General features: G+C 49.5%; 1 protein-coding gene and 1 long non-coding RNA gene across 5 annotated transcripts in view; one reads left to right on the forward strand and one right to left on the reverse strand.

Moving 5' to 3' along the window:
* LOC310834395 overlaps positions 1–1143 on the reverse strand; it is a 128178-nt gene extending 127035 nt beyond the window's left edge. The window contains exon 1 of the long non-coding RNA XR_014559239.1: positions 651–1143. This is a non-coding gene — a long non-coding RNA (uncharacterized lncRNA). The remainder of the gene's footprint in view (positions 1–650) is intronic.
* Positions 1144–1422: 279 nt separating this feature from the next.
* On the forward strand, positions 1423–14626 carry LOC310834377 (solute carrier family 2, facilitated glucose transporter member 11-like). 4 transcript variants are annotated; one of them, XM_083717862.1, is made up of 12 exons: positions 1423–1665; positions 5371–5469; positions 7362–7522; positions 8056–8180; positions 8511–8640; positions 8761–8909; positions 9864–10051; positions 11401–11511; positions 11615–11716; positions 12039–12111; positions 12860–12987; positions 14186–14626. In XM_083717862.1, the coding sequence occupies exons 1-12, from the start codon at positions 1600–1602 to the stop codon at positions 14384–14386; spliced, it is 1533 nt and encodes a 510-aa protein (XP_083573988.1). In that variant the 5' UTR covers positions 1423–1599; the 3' UTR covers positions 14387–14626. The 4 variants fall into 4 exon arrangements, with proteins under 4 accessions (XP_083573988.1, XP_083573989.1, XP_083573990.1 ...); XM_083717863.1 differs by lacking the exon at positions 1423–1665 and adding an exon at positions 1701–2067; XM_083717864.1 differs by lacking the exon at positions 1423–1665 and adding an exon at positions 2249–2377.
* The last annotated feature ends 877 nt before the right edge of the window (positions 14627–15503 follow it).

The following is a 15503-nucleotide window of genomic DNA, read 5'->3' on the forward strand; positions in this document are numbered from 1 at the left end:
ATGAAGGGAACGCAGTGGATGTAGCCTACCTTGATTTCAGCAAGGCATTTGACAAGGTGCCCCATGATATTCTTGTAAAGAAGCTGGTAAAATGCGGTCTTGACTATGCTACCACTCAGGGGATTTGTAACTGGCTGACTGACCGAACCCAAAGGGTGCTCATCAATGGTTCCTCTTCATCCTGGAGAAGAGTGACTAGTGGGGTGCCACAGGTTCTGTCTTGGGCCCGTTCTTATTCAACATCTTTATCAACGACTTGGATGATGGGCTCAAGGGCATCCTGATCAAATTTGCAGATGACACCAAACTGGGAGGGGTGGCTAACACCCCAGAGGACAGGATCACACTTCAAAACGACCTTGACAGATTAGAGAACTGGGCCAAAACAAACAAGATGAATTTTAACAGGGAGAAATGTAAAGTATTGCACTTGGGCAAAAAAATAATGAGAGGCACAAATACAAGATGGGTGACACCTGGCTTGAGAGCAGTACATGTGAAAAGGATCTAGGAGTCTTGGTTGACCACAAACTTGACATGAGCCAACAGTGTGACGCGGCAGCTAAAAAAGCCAATGCAATTCTGGGCTGGATCAATAGCATCTAGATCAAGGGAAGTAATAGTGCCACTGTATTCTGCTCTGGTCAGACCTCACCTGGAGTACTGTGTCCAGTTCTGGGCACCACAGTTCAAGAAGGACACTGACAAACTGGAACGTGTCCAGAGGAGGGCAACCAAAATGGTCAAAGGCCTGGAAACGATGCCTTATGAGGAACGGCTAAGGGAGCTGGGCATGTTTAGCCTGGAGAAGAGGAGGTTAAGGGGTGATATGATAGCCATGTTCAAATATATAAAAGGATGTCACATAGAGGAGGGAGAAAGGTTGTTTTCTGCTGCTCCAGAGAAGCGGACACGGAGCAATGGTTCCAAACTACAAGAAAGAAGATTCCACCTAAACATTAGGAAGAACTTCCTGACAGTAAGAGCTGTTTGACAGTGGAATTTGCTGCCAAGGAGTGTGGTGGAGTCTCCTTCTTTGGAGGTCTTTAAGCAGAGGCTTGACAATCATATGTCAGGAGTGCTCTGATGGTGTTTCCTGCTTGGCAGGGGGTTGGACTCGATGGCCCTTGTGGTCTCTTCCAACTCTATGATTCTATGATTCTATAATTCTATTCCTTTGGCTCTTTTTCTGCATCCACTTTGGTGTCGCCAGCTCCATATTCTGGAGGCTTTAGCTGCATCTCCAACAGAATTCTGCCCAAAGGGGGCTAGTTTGAAAAGCTCTGGACTGTGACCCGCTCTTTCCAGGCAGACGTGAAGCCTGGAGACACCAAGGGATTCTGACAGCCCCATTTCTTCCCAGGTCTTTTCTCTCACATTGTGTAAGCAGCACTCAGCTGGGAGCCCTCCCTCCCCACCGGACGGAGTTTGTACTTTAAAGCCAGCTTAAATTTTTGAGCCAGCAACATGTGAAAGCCAGTCAGGTGAGGGGCTCAGTCTTTCTTATTGGCGCTTCAAGGGGCCTCTAGGTGGAAGAGCTGAGATGCGAGAGAAGGGCCCTCGGATGCTTCATCAGCTCTGTGCATTGCTCCATACTCCATGGACTGCTCCAAGTGTCCTACCAGAGGCTCGAGGTCCAAGGGAGGAATGAGGGAAAATCACAAGGTAATTGTCTCCTCCCAGCTCTCTGTTTGCTTCTTTATATCTCTCTCTTCACGGACAAATGGGGGCCCACAACAAACTGGTCACTAATGTGCATGTTTCCCTGAGCAACCAAAACGAATGGACTTTTCACAGTTGGTGAAAAAGTTCTTTGTGGGGTGACCCCCAAAATGCTTTGACTCGCTGGCAGGCTGTGATGAGTCCCAGCCCATAAAACTCCATAGACAGCCGAGTACCTTGGCATGAAGGCTCTGGGGTCTGCTGCAACAGCACTTTGCCACCCCAACGGTGGCACCTCTCAGCCTCCTTCTGCTGTAGCTCAGCCACCTTGGTGAGAAGGCCACCTGCCAGGTGTGGAGAATGGAGCACCAGCCGCTGCTGAAAGGTGCTGGACAGCCTAGCAAGGTAAGCAAGCTTGCAGAGTCACAGGCGACAAGGCGGCCGTGGGCTTAGGTTTCAGGGAAAAGGCAGAAGTATTGAGTCTCGTAATGCAGGAGGGTGTGTGTGTGCGTTGTAGAGGCAACTGAAATGAGGATGCAGATTTACATACCCTGATTTTAGAGGAGATCCCTTCTAACAAACAGATGGTGGGTTGTGTGAATACTTTCATGAGGCAACTGATAATAGAAATTGCAACATGAATTTGAGAAGTATCTGCCTGACTATCTATCTACCCAGCCTTTTAGGATACAAATTCTTCTAGAGAGGCTTGCAGGTAAGATTACACTACCTTCTTAAAAGCCCCCAAATACCCTTAGAGACCATCTTAGGTGTTCAGATTGATGGGGTGTGTGTGTCCTCTTGATAGTTCTGGTGGCACTAGCTGTGTCATCCCTCCTTCCCCACAGAGAAGGGGCATCTGGCACCTTTGTCATTCGGCTCCCATCCTATGCTGAAGAGGCACCGCTTCATCCTGGCCTTTGATACCTATGAAATATATATTTCAGGACCCACCCTATTATTCCGATTGTAAATGATTTCCAGTGATTGTAATATTGTTGCAAGCTGTGCAGCTACCTGTTGATAAAGGCTGGCAATAAATTTGATAGATGATAGATAGATAGATAGATAGATAGATAGATAGATAGATAGATAAAGTCAACAGCATCTTTTTTACAGGGCAGTTGATGGTAGGTACCTGAGGGGGGATTTGTTTTGATTGTTAAATTTCAATTTTCTACCCACTGCACTTCAACCATTTTGACACCACTGTCAGTGAGTGAGCAAATATTTATATATTGGTGACTCGTGTAGAGAATTGTCCTCTCTCTCTCAGGGTGCAGAACAGAGAAATAAAAGCAGAGTTTAATTCTGTAAGTAATAAATGGGGGTGGGGTCAGAGTCTGGAATGGCTTCCAGGGAGCGTATGGCTGCAGCTACTGCTTCACCATCATTTCAGCTTTGGCAAAGGCATGTGTTGAGCTCTGATACTTGCTGCTGTTGGCAAGAGACTGATGGCCCAAGTGACCGCACGGAACTCTGTTTTGGGTGAAGAGTCTAACCAACTGTGCTGGAGCATCCATGTCCCTGAACAGACACTTCTCCCATCCCTCAGCCCCCATTTGCTTGTCTCAAGGCGGGTCAGTTTAATGTTGTGGCATGTCAGGAGTGAAGGAAAGGAAGCAGGAATGTGAAAAGCTAAGAGCATAATGAATGACAGCTCCTCATCCTGTCAAGTGATTAATTCCTCAGATAATCCATCCACATCAGCATCACAAGCAGGAAGTCACAAGGCTCTCAGCAGTGGTGGGGATGGTTCTCCTGTGTGGCTGCCCTGCTCTGCACACGCAGCTTGTTGCGCGAGTGCTTGGTCATCTCCTTGTCTGCCAGCCTTGGGGTGAAGCCAAGGCCCGCCCACCGCCCAGTCTAGGACAAAAGGGGAACAACGAGGCACTGGCGGTTGTGTCCCAAGGAAGTCCTTTCCACCTTGCCCTCTCCCCCAGGACAAAGTCAAGAAACACAGCAGCCCCAGAGAACTATAGTGAGCAGTGGGAAAGGGTTTGTTTGTTTTCCAGTTTGGGGCTTTGATTTCCTCACGATTCAAAAAGTCCAGAGTGAGTCATGATGTAGCCAGTAACTTTGGTGTTGGGGTGGTAGTTTTGTGTGTGTGCATTCCTTTGTGCTCAAGCCAGACTTGATCAGCCTGGGTCACATGCCAAGGGATTACCTGGCAAAGAGGCTATTCCTACTTGAGGACCAAGGCGGGAGGCCAATGGGCAGGTTTCCAAGTGGGGACAGATGCCAAACAGCTCATGCCTCTGCTGCCTGGTGGAGCAGGATTCCTCCATCAAACAGGGCAGCAGTTCTGTGGGTCAAATGAGGTGTCACCCGGCAAAGCTCGCTTTGAACAGTTGGGCCACTCAGCAACACTGTTCTGCAGCAGGCTCAAACCTCATGAGCCACCCCCAAACTTGCCTGCTCTCCTTGTTTTCCATTTTTTGCTAGAAATTGTTGTCTGCCACTTTTTTAAATTCACAAAGCAAGAATGCAAACTCACAAAGAGGAGAGCTCTGATGGGCAAGAGTGAGCTGTGCTCAGGGATCCTGATTCTGCAACTCTTGCTAAAGGTCACAATGATTGTCTTGTTGGATCAGGTAGTAGCTAGTCAGGTCCTGTGTGCTTTGCCAGGATTCTAGCGACCAGCAAGCATCTGAGGTTTGTTGGTGCTGACCCTGGGAAGCTGAACTGCATTCAGGAAAAGGAAGGCCAACACCTCTGTAGTGCTGGGAAAGATCCAAGGCAGGTGGGGAATGGAGAAGCTGAATCCTAGAATCCTAGAATTGTAGAGTTGTAAGAGACCACGAGGGTCATCTAGCCCAACCCCCTGCAATGCAGGAATGTTTTGTCCAATGGGCATGGGAGTAGCCAGGATTTTTGTGGGGGGGGGCAGGACTTTCTATTGTTTTACTTGATCTGGAGGGGGGGTTAGGTGCCCCCTGCCCCCCATTGGCTATGCCCATGCCAACGGGGGACTCAAACCCACAACCTGAGATTAAGAGTCTCATACCCCACAGACTGAGCTGTCCTGCCTCTGCTTTAAAATGGAAGAGGAAGAGAAGAAGACAGGTGGATGGGGCACCTGGAAGCAGAGGCAGCACAAGGAGCAGAAACCCACAGGCCAAAGGGCAATAGCAGACCTGCTGTTCAGCAGGTGCCCAATTGCTGCCACTGTGCCATGCAATCAATGGTGCTTGCTTGTGTTTGTTCTTAATTCATTGGTATGCTTCTTAATTAATTGCTTGATTCAGTTTATAAACCATCTGTTCACATTTATTATGCTTGACTCCAGTGTGAGTACAAATCCGCTTCTCCCTTAGTTCAGAACTGTGGGTGTTACAGGTAGTCCAGCATCAGCGCACCTCTGCGGCAGCCTCTCTGCTGGAGAGGAGGGTGGCATAAAATGCCTGCCCCCTGGGCCTGAGGGAAGCCTTCCCCAACCTGTTACCCTCCAGATATTTTGGACTGCCACTGTCATCCGCCTCCGCATCATACAGCCATGCTGGTTGGCTGGGACTGATAGGACTGCTAATCCATAACATCTACACAGCTTGGCAAAGGCTGCTTAGGTGTCAGTTATAATCTGCAAAAGTGAGAGATCCCATTCTCTGAAGGAAGGCTCTTGGGATGAGAGGTTGTGGGGGAAGGCTCCAGTCGGTTCCAAGTAGCATGACTCTCTGGACCATGAGGGTCTCTGGCTTCTTTCTCTAGCTCCCGACTTGGACGCTCCTTTTGGCTGTTTGTGCGGCAGGAATCGGAGGCACCTTTCAATATGGGTACAATGTTTCAGTCATCAATGCACCCACCGAGGTGAGATGCTGTTTTTATCTCTTTCCTATTGCTGGAGATGGGAGGGTTACTCTACACTATTCTCTGACCTATCAAAGGCTTGGAGCAAAGTTGCCTGTTGCTTTCGTAAACCTCTTCCCCAGAAACACTTCTTATCAAGCTATGAGGACAAATAAAAAGCTGTCAGGTTGTTGGCAGGACGCACCATCGTTCAAACATCTGCATCATGCAGTTGACTCATGCAGTCCAAACTAAGTGAACACTCCACCCCAGATTTGTGTCAAGGAACGGGGGCCACTTGCCCTCCCCAGATACAGGGGGGCTTTGTCCCTCTCCCTTCCCTCAGGGCTACTTTGGCTGCCATCATTGGGCAGGAGGCCACAAGGGCCAACCAGAAGAATCTCCTCCTCCCAGTCCTGCCTCGCCCCAATTGCCCCTGAGGATGGGGAGCCTGGCTCCATTGTGCTGTCATAAATCGACAGTAAGGCTATAGATCGTAAAACTGAGCAAGTCTGGAGGGAGGCAGGCGGCTGCCCTCGCCCATCATCAGCTGATTCCCTTTCTGATTAAAGAGTGCAATCTTGATTTACCAAAACATTTCATGCATTTTAAAAATAATTAAAACAAAGTAACCATGGAGAGATAAAAGCACGAGACTGAAAAAAGAGTGAGACAAACAGGCTGATGTCTCTTGGGTTGAGAGCCTGGGGCTGCACGGATAGCAGAGTTCAGAGGATGCCGGTATATTTTGGTCTGTTGAAGAGAAAATGGTCTGCCCTTCGTCTCACCATGACCCAGCATTCAGAAAGAGGGATTCCCCCCTCCCAGACTCTTGAGTGAGACAATGAAGCATCTCTTAGAGGACAACCAGTGCCTGTGTGTAGTGGTGGTGGCGGGGGGGGGGAGGGGAGCATAGTTGGAGACATTGTCAGGAATCGGCACGGGGGCCCCCTGCTGGCCCTGGGAATCTGGGAAAGCCAAGCCCCACACCTCCCCACTTTCCCTCTCACCAGCCTCTCTGGTTTCATGGTGGCCTGGCAATGGGAATATGACTGTCCTTCAATAAGAGGGTTAGGCAGCTGTTGCCATGGAAACAGAGCCACCTCTCTCTGCATAGAGAGGGGCAGAGGCAAGGTGCCCACAGCCTTGAAGAGTGGCAGTGGCTCAGTGAATGGAGCACTGGGTGTGATTGCCCTAGCAAGTCCTAGCGGCTCTGCCAAGTCATTGATCAGTTGTTCACCAACAAATGTAAGCATTACCATGTCCTGACTCCTGCTGCTACTTCCTGCTTCTTGCTGTTAGGGTGCACCCCCCCTGCAAGGTTTCTACCTCACACTGTAAATCTCCTTTTCAAACTAACAAGATGCCCCACAGCCTGCCCAAGTCCATAGGTTAGAGGGTGGGAGGGGGCGAGGACCACAAAACCCCTGAGCACCTGCCAATTTATTTAGAAGAATTTATAAACTACTTTTTAAAAGCCTAAGCAGTATACATGAAAACAATACAAGCAATTATCAATATACAAATAAAACAAGCAAAATTGAAAAACAAGTGAACACAACTAGTCTTGCCAGGTTTGCTTGAGCAATTTTTTAGCTGGGTGTTTGCCTCATATGAAGACACAAGGAGCCTCAAAGCACAGGTGCCAGTTCCTCACAAATGTGAGGTGAACATCATATGGTCCTTGTAAGAGTTCAAGGTCCAGGGACTAAATTGCTGAGAGGCACCTGGGGGGGGGGGAGCAACCCCTCAAGTAAACTCTGCATTCACCAGGCCCTGGCTTGCTCTCTCTCTCCTCTGGCATTTGCTACAAAAAGGCTGTTGTGTAGCTGGGCAAGGAAAGAGATGCTTCTGGTCCAGGTGGGAGGCTTTGATTGGATGGGCTAAATGATCTCTCCACTTTGTCCTTCCAGCACATCCACAAGTTCCTCAATGACACCTGGCAGAGGCGTTACCAGGCGGAGCTCAGTTCCAGCATGCTGACCCTCCTCTGGTCCACCATTGCTTCCATTTTCTCCCTGGGAGGGCTCTTTGGGGCTCACCTTGGAGGCAGCCTGGCCATCCGCTTGGGCAGGTGAGCAAGATGGAAGAGCACACACTTCTGGCTTCTGCAGAAGAAGCTTCACTCTTCTGCAGGATGCTTCTTATCATAAGAAGAAAAATGGTTGTATTGCTTTCTTTATTTTTTTGCATTGCTTAATCCGAAAGAAGTGAGGCGACGTACGTAGTCCACAACTTAATTTCCCCTGCATAACAACCCTGTGAGGCTGAAAGAGTGAGACTTGCCCAAGAATAACCAGGACATTGACTGAGTGGGTCTTTCAGCTCATCTTCCAGCACTCAAAGCCAAGCACAACCCTATCAGCAAAAATAGGAGTGTTGGGGGTGGGGCGGGGAGTCTCCAGAGGGGTGACTCTCCATTGTGTGGTTTAGTGGGAAAGAGGCCCTTGTGGATTCCAACCAGCTTATCTAAGATGTTTAAATTTGCCTGTTTCTCTTGGAGGACCTTGAATGCTGTGCCAACTTTGTCCAGGAGCCCGTCAGGGTCTGTGACAAAAAATTCTCTGTCCCTCAAGGGTGCAATCCTGTTACCCTCCTCCTTTGCAGGAAAGGAGCCCTTTTAATGAACAACTTTATTGCCATCCTGGCCGCCATCCTCATGGGAATTAGCTTTCCAGCCGGATTGTATGAATTGCTGATTGTTGGGAGATTTCTGATTGGTATGAACACAGGTAACACTCAACTTTGCACCTGGGAAAATTCACCTGGTGGGATTTCAGGGGCATTAAGAGCACATGCGGGATATGTTTGTGCACCTGTGACTTCATCAGTGATCAGCTAGTGGTCTTACTTTGTGTGGGCACATCCTACTGCAAAGGGCCTTTATGTAGTTTTATTTTGTGAACCTTTGCTTTCTTTTTCTGGTGGTGTTGTTGAGGCTGAACACCCTGTGACACCACTAGCAACCTATAATGAAAGGCCACCTGCAGCCCCTGAGGCTCCCCTGTGTGTGGATCCTGCAATGAAGAAGGGAGGCCACTGATTTCCTCTTCCATTTCCAGGCATCGGTCTCTGTGTGCAGCCTCTCTACATAGGTGAGGCTGCCCCTAAGCACCTGCGAGGCGCTATGGTCATGGGCAGCTCCATCTTCCTGACAGGGGGGATTCTAACAGGACAGGTTATTGGCTTAAGGTGAGTGCCAGGGCCCTCATCTCCCAGATGAAGGCTGCTCAGCTCAGGCCTGGCTTGTTGTCCCAGGATCAGGATGGAGCTGGCAGCCCCTTGTGTCAGCATTGTCTGTTCTTCCTGCAGGGAGTTACTTGGCGGAGAGGCCTACTGGCATTTCCTGCTCTCGAGCAGCTGCTTCCCAGCCTTCATCCAACTCTTGACCCTACCCTGGTTTCCAGAAAGTCCCCGGTTTCTCTTCATTGACCAAGGGGATGAGATGAAATGCATCAAAGGTGAAGTCTGCCCTTCAGCATCCACTGCTCCTTGCTTCCCCCGCCCCCTCGCTCTCAGCCCCAGGCGCCCTGCTCCCCAAAAGGTTGCTTACCTCTCCAGAGAGGTTTTTAGCCACGTGGGAATGTTCAGGGAGGCAGGAGAGGATATATTGTTTAATTATATCCTTCCCAACTTGTGTTAACAAGTTCTATAATTTAGCAGAGTAACATTCCCCCTTTTAAAAATTGCACAGCAGATAACGTCTTTGCCAGGCTTGCATAAGCCTCTAAAACAAGTTTCCTGGGAATTCCCCTTTATTCCCTCTTAAAAGAATAGACACGACACAGTCTTGTATAAAAGTATATAAAATAGTTTACTCACATTCTGTTCACAGAAGTTTCCCAGAAGGCAGACTTAGGTTACAAAATATATACACATGTGGAATCTATCCCATAAGGAGATAGAGATGTTGCTTCTTCGAGGAATGGAGTCAGAGAGAGAGATGAGTGCCTCCCCTGTGCTATTTTGTTACCTGCACAGGTGAGGTCACGCCCACCTCTGGTCACATGTAGAGGAAGTTTGTCCTAGCCCAGGAGGAAACAGGAAGTTCTGACTGGCTGGCCCAGACACCCCCTTTTTATTTCCACTCTAGGAATGTTGTATTTGACTACTCTGTGTTTCACACCCCACAAGCCACTGCTGGTTGTTTCCTTCTGCTCCAAAGAGTTGTGTGTCCAAGGACTTGGTGTGGGGCCTTGGGCAAGCCAGTTTGTGCCCAGTCCAGGTGCACCTGTGAAGTAGCCAGCCCGACTCCTCTCCCATTGGGTGGTTGGGAGGGTGGTTTCTATGATCCAAACTGCAAGGCCCCTTGCCTGTCTCTCTCTCGAGCTGTAGCAGCTCTTGGCGGCCTCACGAAGATCTCCTGCGCTCAAAGGCCCACTTGGGCCCTAAAAGCTCTCCTCTATCCTTCCCAGCAATGAAACGGTTCCATGGCCCTTTGAACTACCAGGCAGAAATGGAGGACATCCAGAAGGAGCGCTTTGCGCTTGGTGGTGAGGCAGCCAAGAAACCCTGGCAACTCTTCACTGACCGCAGCATCCGATGGCAGCTCATCACCATCATCCTCTTGACAATGGGCCAGCAGCTCAGCGGGATCAATGCGGTGAGTACCAGGACTGAGCCATTCCCCACTCAGGAGAAGAGCAGCTCTCCATTAGGCATTGCCCATTTGCCTGCTGCCTAGTTTCCCCCCTGCCATGCAAGGCCATGCATTGACACTCCAAACAAACATCAGCCAACTTGGAAATGGCTTAGCTACTGGGACTTCTCTAAGAGATTCCTGGCAGCTGTCCCCTTGAGGAAATGCTGAGTATGGTTAGGTCAGGGGTAGGCAACCGAAGGTCCATGGGCCGGATGTGGCCCAATCGCCTTCTCAGTCTGGCCCGTGGATGGTCCAGGAATTGTTGTGTTTTTACATGAGTAGAATGTGTGCTTTTATTTAAAATGCATCTCTGAGTTATTTGTGGGGCACAGGAATTTGTTCATTTTTATTCCCCCCCCCCCAATATAGTCTGGCCCACCACATGGTCTGAGGGATGGTGGACCGGCCCACGGCTGAAAAAGGTTGCTGACCCCGGGTTAGGTGCTCTGTTCTCTGATAGAACTACAGTTCCCAGGATTCCTTGGCTGGGAGCTGAGAGACTGAAGGTGGTGCGGAGCTGGCTCAGTGTAGATATGTCCAAACAAAGGGCACACATGTGAAAGGACATTTATTCCCATTGTTAGGGAAATGTGGGCGGGGCGACCAAATGTGGAGGGCGACCCTCCCAGGGAAGAATGCAGAGCTTCCAGGCCGCCCGTAGTGGGCACGTTATGCAAACAGGGAAATGTGCATTGGGCTCAAAGGTGGACTGGGAAGGGGGCAAAATGCCAACCTTTTTAGGAACTGGGGTGACAGGGAAGTGTCTGAATGTCATTCACTATGGGAAAAACTCCAACCCATCCTTTGTTCCGAAGCAACTGTCAGAACCAGAGTGGGGTTGTTTATCTGCCAGTTTCATGTCCAAGTCCAGCTTTCCATGTTACATACCCAAGCTGGCTGGCTGATCTGCTTCTTAAACTGAGCTTTGCCTGGTCCAGTTGTCTATGAAGAGCAAAGCTAATGTCAGCCAGGCCCTCTCTCCACCATGTGCTCTCCCTTGCACTGAACTTCAGCAGTGAGGGCATGACTGGTGGCACTCTTGACCAGCCCTTTCACAGCCAGCTCACTTTCCTGTGAAGATTGGAGGGCGACCCTCCCAGGGAAGAATGCAGAGCTTCCAGGCCCCTGTAGTGGGCAAGTTATGCACACCAGTTTTTAGAAGGTGGTAACATTAAGCAGTTTCTTTTCTTTTCTTAGCCGCTTTTCCAGTTAAGATACCTACCCAAATTAACTCTGCACAGGCCTGGGCTGTGCCTGCTTTGCCTGGTGATTTGCCTCCCATGCATTATGTTTTTGGTATTTACTCACAGATTTACTTCTATGCAAGTTATGTATTTGAGGAAGCTGGGATCCCCCGAGAAAACATTCCTTACGTGACCCTTGGCACTGGGGCTTGCGAGTGCCTCACTGCCCTCACCTGCGTAAGTGATGAGTGTTCCAATTGCACCCGTCTGAATTTCTGAGGCAAGAAAGGGAATCCTCCTTGCTGCTGAGTGAGTGAATGCTTTTCTCTTCTTTTCGCAGGGCTTGCTCATTGAGTCTATGGGGAGAAGGGTCCTCATCCTGGGAGGCTACTCCCTGATGACCTTGTGGTGCATAGTGCTGACTTTTTCCCTGACATACCAGGTAGGCTGGGTAGTCTTGTTCAGAACACATGTGGGCCAGCTGCAATGCAGCTTTTCAACATGATGCCTGCTCATGTGGTGTGCATGGGTGCTGAATCTTGATGAGCAAGGCACCATGAGAGGAGTCACTGAAGGCCAGCAGGTCTCAGGAGTCTTCCGCGCAGCAGGAAGGAAACCAGGAGAGACAGCACGCTGCACTTGGCCCCTCTGCTATTGGATTCCCACCCTGGCTTGGCCCTGATCCCCTTCAGGGTGGTTACATGAGGGAGGGGGATGTGGCTGCAGCCAGTGCCAAGCCTTCCCATGTGCTCTCTCTTCCCCAGGTGTACTCGTGGGTACCCTACCTGAGCATGGCCTGCATATTTGCCTTCATCTTGAGTTTTGGGCTTGGACCAGGTACCTCTTCCCAGTGATGAATTTGGGGCAGCCACTGCGTGTGTCCTCAACTACCAGTTGTTGGATTTTAAGTTGGGGACTTTTGGAGCCACAGGGTTTTACCAACAGGCAGAGCGGGGCTACCAAGAGGATGCTGCAAAAGCTAAGCAGGCTGCTTGAAGGCACTGAAACAGCCCACCTGCTGAGGGCAAGTGCAGGAAATGCCTGGAGGCATCCTAAGTTCCCAAGAAGAACCAGGTTGCTGGACAAAGCCTCCTGTTCCCATGGTGGCCAGCTAGCTGCCTCTTCCAGGAAGCCCTAAGCAGGACATGAGGACAACAACCCTCTCCCACTTGCGTTTCCCATCAACTGTTCCTCAAGATTAAGCACCATTGGATTCTCCCAGAAGCTCAGGGCAGGCATGAAGGGGATGGGAAGCATCCTAGGTCAAGAGGTGGAGCTGTTATTAGGTGCATTCTCTCCATTTTATGGGCATCAGATACTACTATTCTGTACTGACGTGCCTTCCCTCCATAGACCCAAGGATGACAATAGTTGCCATGCTTTAAAAGAAGAGGGAGTTGCTACAACTGTCCGTTTGTTCTTAGCATATGGCTCTGTAGCCAGATTCCAACAAAACCTAGCTGCTAGCCTCCCCCTCAAGGACATGCAAGCAGCTTCCTAATCTAGGAAGGGAAATTGTTTCATTTTCTGTTTATTGAAATACTCCCCCAGCATAGCACCACCTTTTTTGAAAATTGGTTTGCAGGTGGGGTGACAAACACTTTGACCACAGAATTATTCACCCAGTCTTCGCGCCCAGCTGCTTACATGATTGCAGGCTCGGTGAGCTGGCTCAGCTTCTTCACCATCGGGATGCTCTTCCCCTTCATTGTGGTAGGTAAACTGGCAGTTTGTAGCCACACAACCTCCCCTGGCTGCTCCTGCAAGACACCACTCAGGGGGACTCATCAGGAGATGGCGCTGCTGTGCCCGTTGCCCTGGTTTTTGCATTTGACATTTGTTGTTTTTATTATTATCTTCCTAGCTGGGCTTCTGTCACATCAAAAAAGGGGCTCATAAATGTTGATATAAAATAGAGGGAACCCCAGAGAGCACCCTTCTCTATCGTCGTCATCATCATCATCCCCACTGCCTGACATCAATGCAAAATGAACTGAAGCTGGCTTCTGATGAGACAGCACCAAACCCTGGCTGGGCTCTCTCAGCAGCACCCCTGGCTGCCCCTTTTCAGTAAAGCCCGAGAAAGACGGTTCACCTCTTAGTGCAATTGGAGGCAATTCTGTATGATGAGCTGCCCTTGAATCAGGGAGGTGCCTCATGCACGAGGGACAAATCTTCACTAATTCCTTTCCAGCTCTTAATACCTTTAGAAGCAACCCCTGCGAAGGGAGCTGAGAAGTACATGAATGAGCAGAAACAGCTGCCAGTAAAACAGCCTGTTCAGCCCAGAAATGCATTTAGATCGTTTTCTAAGCCTTTAATGACCTCTATTTAGAACTTGCCTCCCAAAAAGGAGGTTGTCAAGCAGAGGCTTGACAACCATATGTCAGGAGTGCTCTGATGGTGTTTCCTGCTTGGCAGGGGGTTGGACTCGATGGCCCTTGTGGTCTCTTCCAACTCTATGATTCTATGAAAAAAATGAAAAGGGAAAAATGCATCTAATTCAAATTCCTAGAATTTCTAAGATGTGCAATGATTCCAGTTCACTAAGCAGGAGAGATTTCTAGCCAGTGATAGTGGATGCAAGAATTCAAATGACCAGTTTAAGCAGATAAAGCCACTCCAGGTGGGGGTTGGGGTGTTGCTCATGGTCCAGGATCTCCTTCTGAGGCATGCTGGATCAGGCCAAAGGAGCCCCTCTAGCACAGCATCCTGCTCTCACAGCGGCTGGCCAGATGCAGCCTCTCTGGGGAAGGCTGCAAGCAGGGCCCAAATACAACGGCACTCTTCCCACTAACTTGTAGCCATTGAGAGAGAAATTCGTGGAGAAGGCTGAGCCATTCAGCAGTGCCTGGAGGGGCACAGGTGTCCCCCCCCCCCACGTGACATGCTTTCTTTTTCCTTCTTCCAGAAAGGCCTCAAGCAGTACTGCTTCATTGTGTTTTTGCTAGAATGCTGCTTGGTTGTCATTTTCATCTCCTTTGTTATTCCTGAGACAAAGAACAAAACCTTCCTGGAAATTAAGAGAGAGTTCCACAAGCTCAACTTTGGTAGAAGCAAGGAACAAGAGGGAGAACTGTGCGAGAGACAACATCTTAGCAATGAGTTCTAAAGTGTGGGACACAGCTGTGAGGCGCAGGACCTTGCCAGCTGCGCCAGGGAACACTCATACCAACAGACTCTGCTAGCAGGCCAACCGTTGCTCCCCAACACTAGCAACCACCCCCCTGGCTACAGAGAAGTAGGCTGTTCTTGCTGCCAGGACCTTGTTCTCCCCCCACCCTGTCCCTCCTTAAACACATTTTGTATCCTGTACAAGGACTCAGTTCAATAAAGTCAGCTGTTCATCTAAGTGACTGTCTTTACTGCTGAGCCACAAAGCTGTGAGATGCAGCCTGGCAAAATCAAGGTAGGACAACCAAATGAAAGGTGACCAGCTCAGCAAGGAAAGCATCTTGGGGGCTGAGATACCCAATGGGCATCTTTTGTGACGGAATATTTGGAGGAGGAGGGGGGAAAGGAATGGTGCCCAGGGAAATATAAACAGAGACCTCACCCTTTACACCCCCTTCAATGTAACCTTTTTGGTACTTTTTAAAAACTACCTTTAGTTGTTTATTTTGTACTGTTATAAAGTCCCTTGAAACATGTATGCAAGGTACTTCATAAACTATGGATGATAACCTACAAACCTTGGGGGGAAAGGATTGCAAAGGGAAAGAAGAATTCGACATCAGTCTCTGCCCTGTACAGTGTCCATCCTGCTACTTATGCAACAGCGCATAGGTTTTAAAAAGGGATTAGACACACTGAGGGAAGATGAGGCATTAGTTGCCAGAGAAGGGCCACTGTTTTCATGCCCCTCCCTGCTGGTGGGCTGTCAAGGGGGGTGGGGGCAGATCTGGCTGGCCACTACAGGGAAAAGGATGCAGAAGTCAATGGGTCTCCACCAGCAATGGTCCAGCCGCAAGGCTCTTCTTAGTGGACTGTGTACCAGTTGCTCATAAGAGTCCTTCTAGAGCTCCACTTTGCACTCAACTGGAATGAGGAACCTTCCACTCTCCAGGTGTTGGGGCTCCCTTGAGCCATGCAAGTTGGAAACATTCAGAACTGGACATGCTAAACAGTAAGTTGCTTAAGTGCCAGAAGATCTGGTTTCCTCAGAACTTCTACAAGCCTCACCTAGTTTGTATCACTCCCTGTCTTTCCCTGTGCTGCATCTCACAGAA

This window comes from Podarcis gaigeae (genome assembly GCF_964106915.1).
Source record: "Podarcis gaigeae genome assembly, chromosome: 16".
Classification (NCBI taxonomy): Eukaryota; Metazoa; Chordata; class Lepidosauria; order Squamata; family Lacertidae; genus Podarcis; species Podarcis gaigeae.

Coding starts and splice junctions, on each gene's coding strand:
- LOC310834377 (XM_083717862.1), top strand. CDS start 1,600: ATGGACTGCTCCAAGTGTCCTACCAGAGGCTCGAGGTCCAAGGGAGGA. Junction 1,666..5,370: donor GAATGAGGGAAAATCACAAG/GTAATTGTCTCC, acceptor TTCTTTCTCTAG/CTCCCGACTTGGACGCTCCT. Junction 8,181..8,510: donor TCTGATTGGTATGAACACAG/GTAACACTCAAC, acceptor TTCCATTTCCAG/GCATCGGTCTCTGTGTGCAG.